The sequence below is a fragment of the Solanum tuberosum genome, unplaced genomic scaffold (assembly GCF_000226075.1).
Source record: "Solanum tuberosum cultivar DM 1-3 516 R44 unplaced genomic scaffold, SolTub_3.0 scf00095, whole genome shotgun sequence".
Classification (NCBI taxonomy): Eukaryota; Viridiplantae; Streptophyta; class Magnoliopsida; order Solanales; family Solanaceae; genus Solanum; species Solanum tuberosum.
The window spans coordinates 710,503-725,406 of NW_006239021.1; the positions used below are offsets into that span (position 1 = coordinate 710,503).

The 14,904-nt window shown below is 35.7% G+C and overlaps 1 protein-coding gene across 2 annotated transcripts in view; it reads left to right on the forward strand.

Annotated features, from left to right (window-relative positions):
- Positions 1-1,385: 1,385 nt before the first annotated feature.
- The window catches only part of LOC102587912 (chromodomain-helicase-DNA-binding protein 1-like), a 14,916-nt gene continuing 1,397 nt past the window's right edge, over positions 1,386-14,904 (forward strand). Inside the window, exons 1-15 of one of the 2 annotated variants that reach the window (XM_006347864.2) lie at positions 1,386-1,659; positions 2,152-2,159; positions 4,347-4,425; positions 4,524-4,678; positions 4,890-5,021; positions 6,307-6,484; positions 7,911-8,046; positions 8,222-8,339; positions 10,769-10,858; positions 11,103-11,210; positions 11,315-11,506; positions 12,188-12,313; positions 12,386-13,047; positions 13,306-13,451; positions 14,256-14,420. In XM_006347864.2, the coding sequence (XP_006347926.1) occupies positions 1,479-1,659; positions 2,152-2,159; positions 4,347-4,425; positions 4,524-4,678; positions 4,890-5,021; positions 6,307-6,484; positions 7,911-8,046; positions 8,222-8,339; positions 10,769-10,858; positions 11,103-11,210; positions 11,315-11,506; positions 12,188-12,313; positions 12,386-13,047; positions 13,306-13,451; positions 14,256-14,420 (2,476 nt within the window). In that variant the 5' untranslated portion in view covers positions 1,386-1,478. Of the gene's footprint in view, positions 1,660-2,151; positions 2,160-2,181; positions 2,251-4,346; positions 4,426-4,523; positions 4,679-4,889; positions 5,022-6,306; positions 6,485-7,910; positions 8,047-8,221; positions 8,340-10,768; positions 10,859-11,102; positions 11,211-11,314; positions 11,507-12,187; positions 12,314-12,385; positions 13,048-13,305; positions 13,452-14,255; positions 14,421-14,904 lie in introns of those variants that run through there. The other variant, XM_015309007.1, reaches the window with a different exon arrangement.

Here is a 14,904-nt window from a genome sequence, read left to right on the forward strand (position 1 = left end):
GGGTGGGTTGGGTCGAAATTCGGTATATGGGTGTTTTTTTTTGAAATCTTTCTGTAAGGATTTAAATTTAGATCAATTAGGTAAAGTCATGTAAAAAATATTTATTCTACTAATTTATCTCTCCGTCGAATCAAATTGTTAAAGGTGTAAGTTCTAAGTCCATGCTAAAATTTCAAACTATTTCTACCAATATCCGAGCCAAGAAATTGAGAACATAAATTTAATGCCCTGATTTTTTTTTATTTGATGTAAGTAGTTGGTTTAAGTGTACTAGAAAAGGGCCACAAAATTAACCCTAAGATTATTTTTGATTCAATATTTAGATGAAGAATATTTATACACCACTTTTGATAATTCAAAAATAGTTTAACTCTTTTATATATTTAATTTAGTGAAATTTTTATCACATATGTACAAACTACAAAGTATATATAAGATGAGCCTATCAATAATTTCGTAAGATGTATGCTAGATTTGTCCATATATATGAGTGGGGGAGAGTAATATTGCACTCACCATCTAATAGCTCTTTGTTGCAATGGTATATATTGAAAGTGCTCCATACACATTGTCAGCATACTACATGAGCCTTATTTGTGCACACATATGTTCAATCTAATTAGAAAATAAATAAATTAATAATAATCCTTTTAATCTATTTATCATTAATGTAAGACAATTATATAATTTGATTGATTTATCGTTGCTACTATATATGATATTCTTTTTGTTAATTGATTTGTACAAATACAAAAATGACATTGTTGCAATTCACGTCACTTGGCTAAGAAAGATTGAATTTTTAGACTAATATACTTGCATTAAAAAAAAGTCTGAACATTCATATTATATAAGACTTTCACGATTTATGAAATGCAACAAAATCTTTTAAGTAATAATTAGCTACTAAGTTTTTTTAATTATAGCATGACATGATTTTTTAAAAGTGATTCTCGAATAATTTGTACAATTTTTTTTTATCATTTCCTTGAATTTCCAAATATGCTACTAATATTTTGTGCAAGAAACTGTTTCGAATAAAATGGTGCAAATAGTGCTACTAACATTTTGTGGAAGAAATTTTGTTGGAACACAATTTTTGCAAACAGATTTTCAAACACAATATTTTTTTATATAAAAAAAAGGGAAAAAACTTATCCGCATCAGGTGTTTACACCAAGCCAATGCAATTTCCATTATTACGTAATTTAATGAAGTAAAACTGTAAAACACATGTCAAACACCCGGTGCGGGTAAGTTTTACAAAAAAAAATAATCCTATTTTCCAATTTTCTCTTGCAAAATAACGCTGTCCGAGGGCGTTCTGGTAAAATAACACTCCCGGTCCCGGGCACGTCTCCCGGGGTTCGAATAAATATTTGGCTCTAAAATAAAATAAAATAAAAATCAAACGGTAGTTTCCACTTTTCAGCACCGCTCCTCCCCGTTTCCAATTGCTTCCACGATTCTGTTTGCCGATGAATTTCGAACAGAGATTAATCGCTGCGGCGAAGTTTGTCTACACCGGCGATTCAGTTGCCGATGATCCGCCGGTCAACTCCGTTGACTTAGGAGTCAAAGCGACTCTTAAACCTCACCAAGTTGAAGGAGTCTCATGGCTCGTCCGAAGATACCTTCTCGGCGTCAACGTCATTCTCGGTATTATCTCGTTCTATAAAGTTATTTTTACAAATAAAGCTAATGAAATTGTGTTAATCATATGTATTGAGTTAATTTCTTGATGTTCCTTCAGCAAGGAAGCCGTAATTTAATTTTAACCGAATGTGATATCTATAACTACGAAGAAAGTGAACGAAATTGTAATTGAATAAAATTGCATTAATTTTTTTGTAATGCGTTCATTTCACGGTGTTTACTCAACGAGGAGGACATAATTTAACCGGAAGATGATGTTTACTACTTCTTTCAAGTCTCAATTTGGATGCTACTCTTTTGAATAACCTTAAATTATTGATTTATAGATTATTACCATTATTTCATAGAGAAAGTAATGAAAATGTCTGAGATAACACTGAAAAACAAATGAGTCGAATTTGCCATGTTTTTTGTGACACCGGGAGTAGTTATTTCTATAATTGATTATCATAATCTGACATGAATGGTGATGTTGTCATTTTATTTTTCTTACAGGGGATGAGGTATCACTGCCAACATTAAGGCCAGCATTTAATTGTTTTTTTTATTTATCTTCTTATGATGAGGAGTCAAAACTCAAAAGATTTTATTGAGGTGTGAACGCATGCAATCTTTTCATGTTAGATGCTTGAAAATTTTGTTATGTTTCTCTTTGAGGTGAATGTAACCACAGTGGAATGGTTAATTGTTTTTGTGAGATATGTCTGTATAAGAAATGTTGGTCTTTCTGTTGTTATATCGAAGCAGATAGGCGCATTTGAAAAGAAATTTATAGGGACTTCAATTTTGAACTTCTGCTGTATAAACCTGAAATTATCTGAAAGTGTTTTGTAGTAACAGAGGATAAAAAGCAAAGAGAAAAAAAGGTTATAGGAATAATTTTAAAATTCTTCAGTCTTTCTTCTCAATATTATGCTTCACAAAATATTTAGGTGAAAGCGTAATGTTTGGTGGAACTATGCTATTTCCCTTGTGAAATAGAGATCTTATCTGGTATTTTGTTCCCCAAGATTTTCCCTTTATCCTAAATCATTAAAAAAGTTGCCTGTGGGGATATGTCAATGTACTAGTTTACCTAGGGTAATACTTGAAATTGAATTATGTTATTCCTTGAAAATTAATATTTTAGAATATATGTTGATAAAAAAACAATCCAATGCTGATTGTTTCCGCAAGGCATTTAACACCTATTTTATACGGCCTCCGCATGAATGATTCACTCTGCTTAGACAGCATCCCACATGGGGCTGTTAACTGTTCAGGGAAATGAAGGATCCATGTAGCACATTATGACACTGAATTTCTTAGCATCTTGACAGACTTGACCCAAAGATCATGCATGTGAAAATCTTGAAAACCCGGATGAAAAAACATTAAGAAAAGTGTATAAATATACACAATTGCGCAGAACCCAACCAGGATTATTTAACCAAAAACAACATACCCTTCGGGGTGGCCCAGTGGTTTGAGCTTGGGACTTTCATGTTGGAGGTCTCAAGTTCGAAACCCCTTGCCAGCGAAAGCAAGGGGTTTGCCTCCTGGGTCGAGCTCGTCGCACCAGGCTTGCCTAGTGCGGTTTACCTCTCCTATGTGATTTGCGAGCTATTGCATAGGAGCGGGGGTTTTACCCTGTGCGCACCCAAAGGGTAGCGGCTGCGGGTTTCCCTTGTCATCAAAAAAAAAAAAATCTACCAGCACTAAGCTGTCTCTTTCTTCAAAGAAGTAAACAATCACATCCAGATACCAGTAACTAGCACACAAGGGTACACCATTCGCAATATATTGTTGAAGGAATACACTTTATCATAGTGCCTGGACATAATCTAAAGATGCATATTTAAAAAAAAAAATTGGTCCATAATCGCCTCCACTTCTCATGTAATGGACCTCTATTCAGATTAGAGGGGAGGTAATACCTTAGTTATTTCACACACTAAAGAATACTATGGATGACTCTAGTGCAGTCCGTTTAAATATATATTTTTTATACTTTCAGTGCAAGGAGAATAATACTTTATTGTATAAACAGTCAATCTTGATAGATGAATCTGGATGACTTCAGTGCAGTCCTATATTCATCATATACATACTTTTGACGCCAACATGGTATTATACACCGTACTCCCTTTTCGTAATCCAAAAAACTAATAAAGTGTTTTGCTTGTTAAAAAAAAAGTGATGTACACAATTACGCACAACATTTAACAAGTTCCTTTTTAGAACTTGCTATAAGTTTTCTATTTCTCGTGCTTTTATGGATCAGATCAGAATTTCTGCTGCAAGTGATTAAATGTGTTTTATTAAATTAAAGTGGATAGCAATTTATGCCTTTGATCCGGTCACCAAATAAGTTTTCCTTTATTTTTTCTTGGTACCATCTTCCTTTTGGATACTTTGAATTCTGGCTGTGTCCATGGGTGCTTGTTAGACAAAGATTTAAATCTCTTAAGAGAACTTCGTGTTGATTGGAAGATTTGGAGCCTTGACTAAATGAAACATAGGTGAAAACTAAGTGGTCTTTGCTAGGAGATATGTTTTGTTTACTTGACTATCCTTCCTCAAGCTTATCTAGGTTGGGCATGCAGTATCTCTAACTGGTAATACAAAACACTGTGATCTGTCAAGTAGTGAATTTGTAGTCAATGGATATTGTCTTGATTTTCTCTTCGCTATTAATGGTTTATTGACAGATGGGATTGGGGAAGACTTTGCAAGCTATATCATTGCTGAGCTACCTGAAAGTCTATCTGAAGACTCCTGGACCATTCTGTGAGTGGGAAGAACTGTAATTTTGATCTAATAAGAAATAGTAGCCGAAATACATCTTTGGTTAACAATCCATGCTTAGCTCTGGAAAAATGTTGCAGTGGTACTCTGTCCTCTTAGCGTGACGGATGGTTGGATGTCTGAAATGGCCAATTTTGCCCCAAAATTGAGAGTGCTAACCTATACTGGAGAAAAGGAGCATCGGCGCAACTTACGTAGGAAGATATATGAGTGTATGAACAGGGAGGCGTCTGATGTAAGTATTGGGTTGTATACTCACTTTTAAGTTGTTAAAGTGTGTCTCTACAGACAATCATTTTAATTTTATGTAGGTTCTTTGTATACGTTTATATAAGATATATTTGGACATCTAAAGGCGTCATTGGGGCTTTACACATTATTTTCTCTTCAAGAACTGTCAATTCTTTTATTATTTATCTTACCTTGATCTTCCTCATTTCTTACAGGCAAAATCACTACCTTTTGATGTGCTTTTAACTACTTACGACATAGTATTACTTGATGAAGATTTTCTATCCCAAGTTCCATGGTGTTATGCAATAATTGACGAAGCACAGAGGCTCAAGAATCCATCTAGTGTATGTCTGAAATTCTTCTGCATTTTGTTTCACAAATCTTGAGATTTCACAACTGATCTGGGGGTTTAATGTATGATTCATATATTTAAAGATCTCTCTAGTTCTTGAACTAGTCTTCCCCAGCTTGAAGTCAAGTGAGGAACTCTTTCTCTTATATAGGCTATTTTTCCTTGAAATCCCATTCTATACATTAAATTCATGAACCTCCTTTAACCATATTTTCCCATCCCTGATGATGAAATGAATCTTGGGCCTTAATTCAACCTCAAAAGCTAGCGCAAGAGGTGAGGATTTCCCAAGACCATATAAGGAGATAGCAATCCATTTCCTCATCAATGTGTGATACTTAACGACCTTCATCCTTCAGAAAGCCTAGAAATAGAGGGCAAGCCCCTTTATGTCTGTACTCATTAGTAGCCAAAAGCCCTTCTCCTAAAAAAAGCACAATAAGAACGGTGGTATCTGCGCCGTTTCTGACTACATAAACATGTTCAAACCGAGCTGAATGGTTATTGAAGATTCATATAGCTAACCCCAACCAATACGGAATTGATGCATATCTTCTGTTGCATGTAAAATATTCAAAACTGGTATAAGCTACAACATTGACAACTTATGCAGTTATCATGTGTGGTCAAGGTGAATAAAGTTAATCCTGCAGATTACCTTTAAATTTGTGTTAATTAAGTGTGTAAACGAACAAGGGTGTACCTATCATTCTAATAGGGATGTGATAGTGTCCTGCAACCTTACCACGTATCTGGATAAATATGATTATTCTTATAACAGAAAATGTATGGGTAGGGATTATCTGTGTTTTGGATGAATCATTATAGCAGATTTGGATTACATATTATATTCTGCCCCTTAAGAGAAAAAGATATAATCATACTTTTTCTGAACTTCCAAGTTCTTGACTGAAGTTCTTTTCCTCTTGAGAGGTAATCTGATGATATGATCATCATTACTTTGAAAAATAAAGTTACCCTTCCAGCTTTCATTGGAACTGCATGGACATTCTTAGATATTTTTTCTTGATTATCTATTTCCTTTTGTAGATTAGAATATCATGTGAAAATGCAAACTTGAGATATGTATTAGTATGTCAACATGATTTTGTCATTAATCTATTTCTTATAATTCTGGAGCAATTTTTATATTTCAATGAACTTTTGGTTTGGCGTGGGGGGAGTGGGCAGTTGACTTTCAACAATTACTGTAAGTTCTTCTTGGGATCCTATAATGCAAAAATATTTGTTTTGCTGAGTGTTTGAAATCTTTACAGGTCCTGTATAATGTGCTCAAAGAGCGTTTTGTTATGCCAAGGAAATTGCTGATGACTGGCACACCCATCCAAAACAACCTTTCAGAGCTTTGGGCTCTTTTGCACTTTTGTATGCCTTCAGTTTTTGGAACACTGGAGCAGTTCCTCTCTGCATTCAAGGAAGCTGGAGATCCATCATGTAATACTTACACCTGTCATGAGTCATTAGCTAGCCAGTTTTCTTTAAAGATGACCACATAAATTTTTGACACTGCTTTATTTGTGAAATTCTTAGGCAATTTGATGATTTTCTCACCTAGTTTGGACAACTTTGCTATGGCTAGTCTTCTTTTCATATATATTTTGATTTTTTTTTTAGTGGTTTTTGTAGTCTTGTTACTTCATGGGATATTTTATAGATTTGGAGAACAATCTACAACCAATTTACTTTTGTCTGCCAATGATCTTTGATCTTTGTTCTGATATATGTTGCACTCTAGGGACAGATTTTACCTGCTGATAGTGACCACGATGTTAGCAGCCTACCTGTATTACTCTGTGTTAGAGTGACTTAGAATTCCATATTGGTTGGGTAATGACGGGTGGTTTGCTTATATGGACTTGGCAATCCTCCCCTCATAACTTAGCATTTGAGCTTGAATTAAGTCCAAGTCTCCATATCTTACAGGTATTAGAGTTAGGTCCTTCCTTATTTGGGCCCTGTGTTATAGGCGTGAAGGGAGTGTTAGAGTGGGTTAGAGTCCCACATCGGTTGTGAATGGACTTATGGTATGCTTATATGGACTTGGGTAATTCCCATCTTGAGCTAGCTTTGGAGTTGAATTAGGTCGGAGTCTCCATATCTTACACTCCGCAAAATGGATGTGTGAAGGATATCAACCGTTTTCCTGCTCAAAATAAATGTTGTTCAAACTGTTGATTGGACATGGTGCATTCCGGAGTCATCTGATTGAAAAATATGCAGACCCTTACAACATGCCAATGCCTCTTCTCTCTTTCTCTACATATTTCTCTAACAATTTGTTATGCTTACTGAAAAAGAGGATGCTATGAATTGGGTGGCAGTGGTTGGGAAGAAGAGAAATGGCTAGTGACAAGCAACAGTCATTTTTATATTTCTATATTTCTGAGAAAGAGTTGTTTATTGTTCTTCTTCTTTCTCCACACCCCTCGGAAAAAGACCACGGCTCTTCTGGAATTTGTTTGTCCAGTTGTATGTTTTTCCGGTTAGAAGGAGCATTGCTCCTGTAACTCTTTTGCAACATACTGTAAGTTGGGTTATTGAGACAGACATTGTTGGTCCCTTCAATTTTTATAAATGGGAGTTTTTCAACTGTGAATCAAGTCTAGGGACTAAGAAAGATATTGTGAAAGTTCAGAGTAATTCTTTAATATGAAAATGCTACTGAATGTTTCCTTAGATCTTAAGTGTGACTTCAGAATTCACTTTACAAGGTTGAATCCACTTCACAAGATTGCATCGAATTATGTAGGAGCATCTCTTTAAATCCCGAATGACATTGCCATATGTTACTTGTTTTTACATTTACTGAACAGCAATGGACTCACTCCTATGTTTTCTCTAATATGGCTCCACTGAGTAGGTCCTGATGCAGACAAAGCTAAGGAACAATTCAAAATTTTGAAATATGTAATAGGGGCGTTTATGCTCCGACGAACTAAATCTCAGCTTATCGAGTTGGGGACTCTTGTGCTGCCTCCTCTTACTGAGATTACTGTGTAAGTTCATCTTTCTCATGGTCACTGATTTGGCAAATGACATATGATTGCAGAAGTTCCACTAGAGCTGGTAGAGGATATGTCATCTTTAGATGGCTGTCGATAGTATGTCATGTGGTTTCCTTGGACTTGCTTTTGTGTAGTGTTGCTAATATGTTAGTAATTTTGGTTCTAGGATGGCACCACTGGTGGCCCTGCAAAAGAAGGTATATATGTCCATACTAAGGAAGGAGCTAACTCAGCTGCTAGCACTTGCTTCTGGAGCACCCAATACTCGGTCGTTGCAGAATATTGTATATACCTATCTTTTTGGCGTAGGCATTTCTCATTTTGGGTTTGATGATTTTGACCTGTTCTTCCATGTGGACCTGGTGTGGTTGCTTTCGAATGTACAACTAGAGGTTTCTTAATGCATTATGATTGGCTATAGAAAGCTTCTGTAGGTTATGAATACTCTTAATGCATTATGAGCTGTCTCTAGTTTACTACATCCTGAAGTAGTTAGAGTAGCTATGGAGCTTCTTTTTTTAGGTTGACTACATGCCAAATTCTGGCCAGGATAATTAGTAGGTGTGAAATAATAGAATTTGAGTTGATAACTGGAGGTAAGAATTAAGCTATGACTCTTGGCGATTGTATACTATAAGTAATACATACGGAACAGTTACATGTGGCGATTTTTTGTTTATAATAACTAGTCACACTTCAAAGTTGATGACATGTTACTTGTAAAAGAATTGGGCTATACTCTTGTAAAATATTTAGTCTTTAGGAGTAGTTTTACATCCTTTGTAAGTTAAATGAATCTTAGTTGGTACTGAATCTGAAAGTGCTGAAACACCAGACTGAGAAAGAAGCAGATAATTAGACTTAAAATTGTCATGTAATATGAACTTACTACTAATATTTGTAATCCGATTGTAGGTTTCTGCTTCATGATGTTTGGCTAAACTTATAAGTTGGTCAATCTGGCTTATAAAACACATTTTTGCTTATTTATGCATTTGCTAATCATCTAAAGTGCTTATAAGTTAAATAATAAGTTGGTCAATCCTAGCTTATGGCTTTTCAACTTATAAGCACTTTTTGATTGACCAAGACTTTTACTATTTTTATCCTTAATATATTTTTTAATTCTCAAATTATCTTTCCCAAAACAAAACTCGTAACTTCATGTTCATTCTATATTTGTGGTTTTTCCCTTTCTTTAAAAAAATACTTTCAAATTTGTAATATTTTGTACAAATTTTAAAGGATACTTTAGTCATTAAATTAAAAGAATAGCTTATCAACACCTTTTTACCAAAATGGCAACTGCTTATTATTAGTTTCAACACTTTTATCCAACACATAATTGCTTAGTTTCTAGCATCAGTTTCAATACTTAAAAACACTTTTCAACACTTAAAACTTATCAGTTATTTACAATCAGTTAAAGCAAACAGGCTCTATGACATAAAGTGACTGATTATACCTTATAGACTATAGTCAATAAGGTAACTTACATATTGGTATTTTGGAATACCTTCAACACTAATTGTTTGTGCTTTTCAGTGAATTGCTACGTTGAGCCAATCATTTTGTTGAATGACTCAAGATTTATGCACTTCTTTTCTAATACAATTATTTAAAGAGTTACCATTCTTACAGTCCAATGTTTGGAGTTTATGTTATCTGATGGAAGAAAGAGCAGAAGCTTGCTGGGAAATATTTTTGCATAATAAGAGAAGTTTATTGACATTCCTTTTCAATAGACTCACATCCTTTTCTAAGTTGAATCTGCATTAGATGAGAGTTCATTAAGTATCTTTCTGCGGTTCACAGTGTTATTAAAAGCGAAAAGCGTAAAAAAGCTCTAAGGTCAGTGGGGGCTTTAAGCGCAAAGCGCAAATAAAGCGTGGGCTTTAATGAAAAAAGGCGCAAAGGGTGAAAAAATAAAATGTGTATGTTTAGTCCAAAACTAATAATTATAAACATGAATGACAAATATATGACCAAAGAAATTTAATTTTTTTATGATTAAGTGAAATATCAATTGTGTAGTGTCACTTCTTCATAAGAGACTCATTGAAAAGGAAAAGTTTTTCTTAGAACTTTGATGACGACACTGAAGCGCACATAAAGCGAGGCGAAGCGCTCAAGAATCTGCATTAGATGAGAGTTCATTAAGTATCTTTCTGCGGTTCACAGTGTTATTAAAAGCGAAAAGCGTAAAAAAGCTCTAAGGTCAGTGGGGGCTTTAAGCGCAAAGCGCAAATAAAGCGTGGGCTTTAATGAAAAAAGGCGCAAAGGGTGAAAAAATAAAATGTGTATGTTTAGTCCAAAACTAATAATTATAAACATGAATGACAAATATATGACCAAAGAAATTTAATTTTTTTATGATTAAGTGAAATATCAATTGTGTAGTGTCACTTCTTCATAAGAGACTCATTGAAAAGGAAAAGTTTTTCTTAGAACTTTGATGACGACACTGAAGCGCACATAAAGCAAAGCGAAGCGCTCAACACGTTTTGAGCCTCGCTTTAGGGCTTAAGCGCGCTTAAAGCGCGCCTTTGATAACACTGGCGGTTCATCATCTCCACTTCATTTTGTCATAATATCATGCTTATGTAGCTGTTTTGGCCTTTAAAGGGTGAGAAAAATGCTTTGGACTTGGAGATCTATTTGTTAGAGCTCAGCTTGTGTCTTCCCTAATACTAACCTGCAGACTCACTTCCAGGTAATTCAACTACGAAAAGCATGTAGTCATCCTTACCTTTTTGCTGGTATAGAACCGGAACCATATGAAGAAGGAGAACACCTAGTTCAGGTACTGTATCTGCTTTCTGCTGATTGTCACTGTTCGTAATTCTGTGGCTGTAGATTTCACACTGGATATGCACCTTAAGTAATTGCAATCTACCCGGCTGTTACTAAGTTAAGAGTATGCAGCTGTTAGTTATTTAGTGTTAAAAGATTATCCTGCATTCTTTTGTATTTATTAATAATGTTTCACCCCAGGAAAGTATGTCGTTTTCATGGGTATGCTTTTCTAACCATTAAGTGCTGGTCAGGCTAGCGGCAAACTGCTAATATTGGATCATCTTCTTCAAAAACTTCATGCTTGTGGACATAGGGTTCTTCTTTTCTCTCAGATGACTCAAACACTTGATATACTGCAGGTAAATGTTTGTAATCTGGTATGTTTTACAAAAACTCTATTAGAAATGTTTGAACAGATCAACCTGCAGTTGAATGGTTCTTCTGCTTTGTTAATCTTGTACAGGATTATCTGGAATTGAGGAAGTATTCTTATGAGCGTCTTGATGGTTCAATTCGTGCGGAAGAGCGCTTTGCTGCAATCAGGAGCTTTAGTCATAATAGATCAAAGTTTGAAGCTGAACAAAATGCAGCATTTGTTTTCTTGATTTCAACAAGAGCTGGTGGAGTTGGGTTGAATCTTGTGGCTGCTGATACAGTGAGTGACAATTACTGGCCGAACTTTTATTATCGGATTGGTTTAAGATTATATACTTGGGTTAATCCTTATATTGTACAAGTACTTTTTTCGAATATATATTGTACAAGTAAGGAGTGTTCATTCATCAACATTTTCTCCTCTTGATATATGGAAAGAGGTGATAGAGACACTTGGATCATACGCGAAAGCGAAATTGTAATGCACAGGTAGAATATCTAACTGTTCAAGATCAAACTTTAACTGGTTCAATGCTTGATCTCAAATTTGTTAAAGAATATTATCTTCATTCATGGATATTGATGCGCTTCTCTTTTCCTAATTGTTATCATTGAGACGTTTAGCTCATGAGTTATACCATCAAGGAAAAAACTGCTGATAGCTCATATTTGTTGACAACATGCATCACAGTGATGCCAGTTGCTACCTACTGGATGATAGGTGGAGCATGTGTTAGTAAGTCATAATTTTTCTGGACCTGGCAATGCTTAATGGTGCAGTTCTTGCAAGTGATTTGAATAATATACTTTAATTCTTGTCTTAAGTTCGATTTCAATGGCACAAAATAGTTATTCCTGTTCCTTTTGGCCACTGCATAGTGGTGTTAGTAACATATTGACCTGTCTTGTTTTGATTGGACATCCATTTCTTTCATCTCCTTGACAAGTTGTGGTGGTGTAGGTCATATTTTACGAGCAAGATTGGAATCCTCAGGTAGACAAGCAGGCCTTGCAGCGTGCTCACCGAATTGGTCAAACAAACCACGTGTTATCTATAAATTTAGTCACAGAGCAGTCAGTGGAGGAGGTGAGGAGAAGATTTGAGAGCTACTTCAAAGTTGATATTTAGTTCCCCTAAAGGAAGGTTCTGATTATGTAGGTCATCATGCGTAGAGCTCAACGGAAGTTACAGCTTAGCCACAACATTATAGGAGATGATGTCTTGGATCAGGAAGGGAAAGAGATGGCAGGAGCTGAAGCTGGTGACTTGCGATCTGTTATGCTTGGCTTGCATATGCTAGATCCTGCAGAAGTAACCAATGAAGAATCAGATAAATTTGATAGGAATGAATTGACTGCAATGGCAGAAACAATTATGGCTTTTCGCAATGAAGAACGTTCAGCTAGAGATGACAAGTTTGAGGTTAAGCCAGCTAACTTCTTAAATGAGTTTAATGTGGTTACAAAAAGGGGTCCAGAGTCTATTAAGCTTGATCACATTCTTGATGAAACTTCATATCTCGAGTGGGTTGAGAAATTCAAGGAAGCATCACAGATCAACCATAATCCAATTTTCGAGCTGGGAAACAGGCCAAGCTTGCCTGAAGAAAAACATCTAAAAGCTGAAGCTGCAAAGAAAAAGGCAGAGGAGGAGAAATTGTCAAAATGGGAGACTCTTGGATACCACTCCTTATCGGTCAAAGATCCTGTATCAGCTCCTGATACTGATATCTCCTCTGATTCTGGAGCTGTCCACTTTGTTTACGGGGACTGCACCCGTCCTTCTAAAGTGTCTCCATCAGAGCCGACCATCATATTCAGGTGTATATGAAACGCTTATCTTTTCGGGTCAAGCTTGTGATGCTTATCACAGCTTTTATAGAAAGTATTTTTACTACTGTTTTAATTGCACTCGCGTGTTAAGCTTTCCATTATTGGGTTGGATATGTTTGTGAGTACTAAAATTATTAATTTTGAAATAAACAGAGGACACCTGCATTTGATAATTTCTTAAAACCACTCAAGCTTGGCAAAGTTTCATGGATACTGCATGTTCTGACTACTTATCAATTTTGGCAGCTGTGTTGATACATCAGGAAACTGGGGTCATGGGGGTATGTTTGATGCATTGGCAAGACTGTCAACTAGTGTACCTGCAGCATATGAGCGAGCGTCTGAATTTGGTGATCTTCATCTAGGCGATCTCCATCTTATAGAGATCACAGGTAAATTTGGTGCTTTAACTAGTCAAGGTCATCAGTTTGTTTTCTGTGACATAACTGGCACTGTTATTCAAGGTTTTAATTAGCCCTATGCTTGCTAATTTACTATGCTAATTTAGGAACTCAGTGAATTGTGTACTTGATACTTGTGAGAGAAGAGGTGCATGTGCACATGCATTTCTTCCACTTTAATTACCTCTAGATTAGTTCTCTTTAGACAAATGCTTCCTTTCTGTGGCGGAGTTTAGTAATATTTTGCACACATAAGTTTGCAGGTCAACTAGTTGATTACCTCCTGCTGCATAAGTGGATGAGTCAATCATGCTAATCAATTTGAAATCATGGAATGTTTGTTTATCTTGACTTGTCAATTAGGAGCCTTTGTAAGAATATAAAATGTTATGGTAGTAGATATGCTCTCTACATTGATAGAAAAGCTTGGAGGGTTCACACCAGTTTAAGTGGAAGATTTTGAGGAATATGCTTCTCACAGAAGAACTCGTCTTTACTAGGGAAAAAATAGATATCCTTATTGGCAGAGAATGAAAAGCAATGATAGGTTCCACATGGGCTGCCGGATTGGTGGCTTCTATGACCTGCACTACACCTAATATTAGCTACTACCAAATTTTCAAAATGAGAAAAAAATATCTTAACATACACTCGTTCTGTATTTTCCTTCTTTTAGCCTGTACTCTTCTCCCCCTGCTCCACTTAGTCCTGTCAAATTTCTTTTATTTGTCTTATGCTATACCTTTAATTAATTTAATTCTCTTGTTATATCTCCATGTGATCATTGTGATGTAGAGGATCTAGCTAAGGGCGGTGATTCACCTCATGCTCCTCAATGGGTAGCTTTGGCTGTTGTGCAGTCATACAACCCTAGGCGCAAAGTCCCACGCGGCAGTGTCTCCATCCCCGACTTGGAGAGATGTCTGTCAAAGGCATCGTATTCAGCTGCTCAGAAGTCCGGTATTTCCAATTTCCATGCTTCTAGAAACGTTTCTTCTGTTTTATTTGTGGTTTGAGTTCTCTATGGTTTTGTTTGATCTGCATTTGAGTTCCTTATTTCAATTTTTTTTTAACCAAGAAATATTTGAGAGCCAGTTTGTTTTGAAATACACCTTAGGGATTGAATATTTTACTTGAAGTTCATATAATAATTCACTTTAAATCAAAACCTTCTTGTTCAACATCTCAAGCGACTTGCATATCTAGCTTCTCTTATTAACATGTAAAGTAAAAACAAGTACTTTTTGTTTAGATAGGAGGGAGTAGAGCACTATTTATTAGAGCATCAATGGTTATTTTCAAACAACACTCATGTGCTTATTGTAGTAATGTTTATATAGTTTGAAAAAGCTGATCTGATCTGCTCATCCAGACATGATGAGCTATGTTATTCCTAGTCAGGAATTTCTGGGGATGTGGGGTGGAGTTGGGGGGGGGGGGGGTC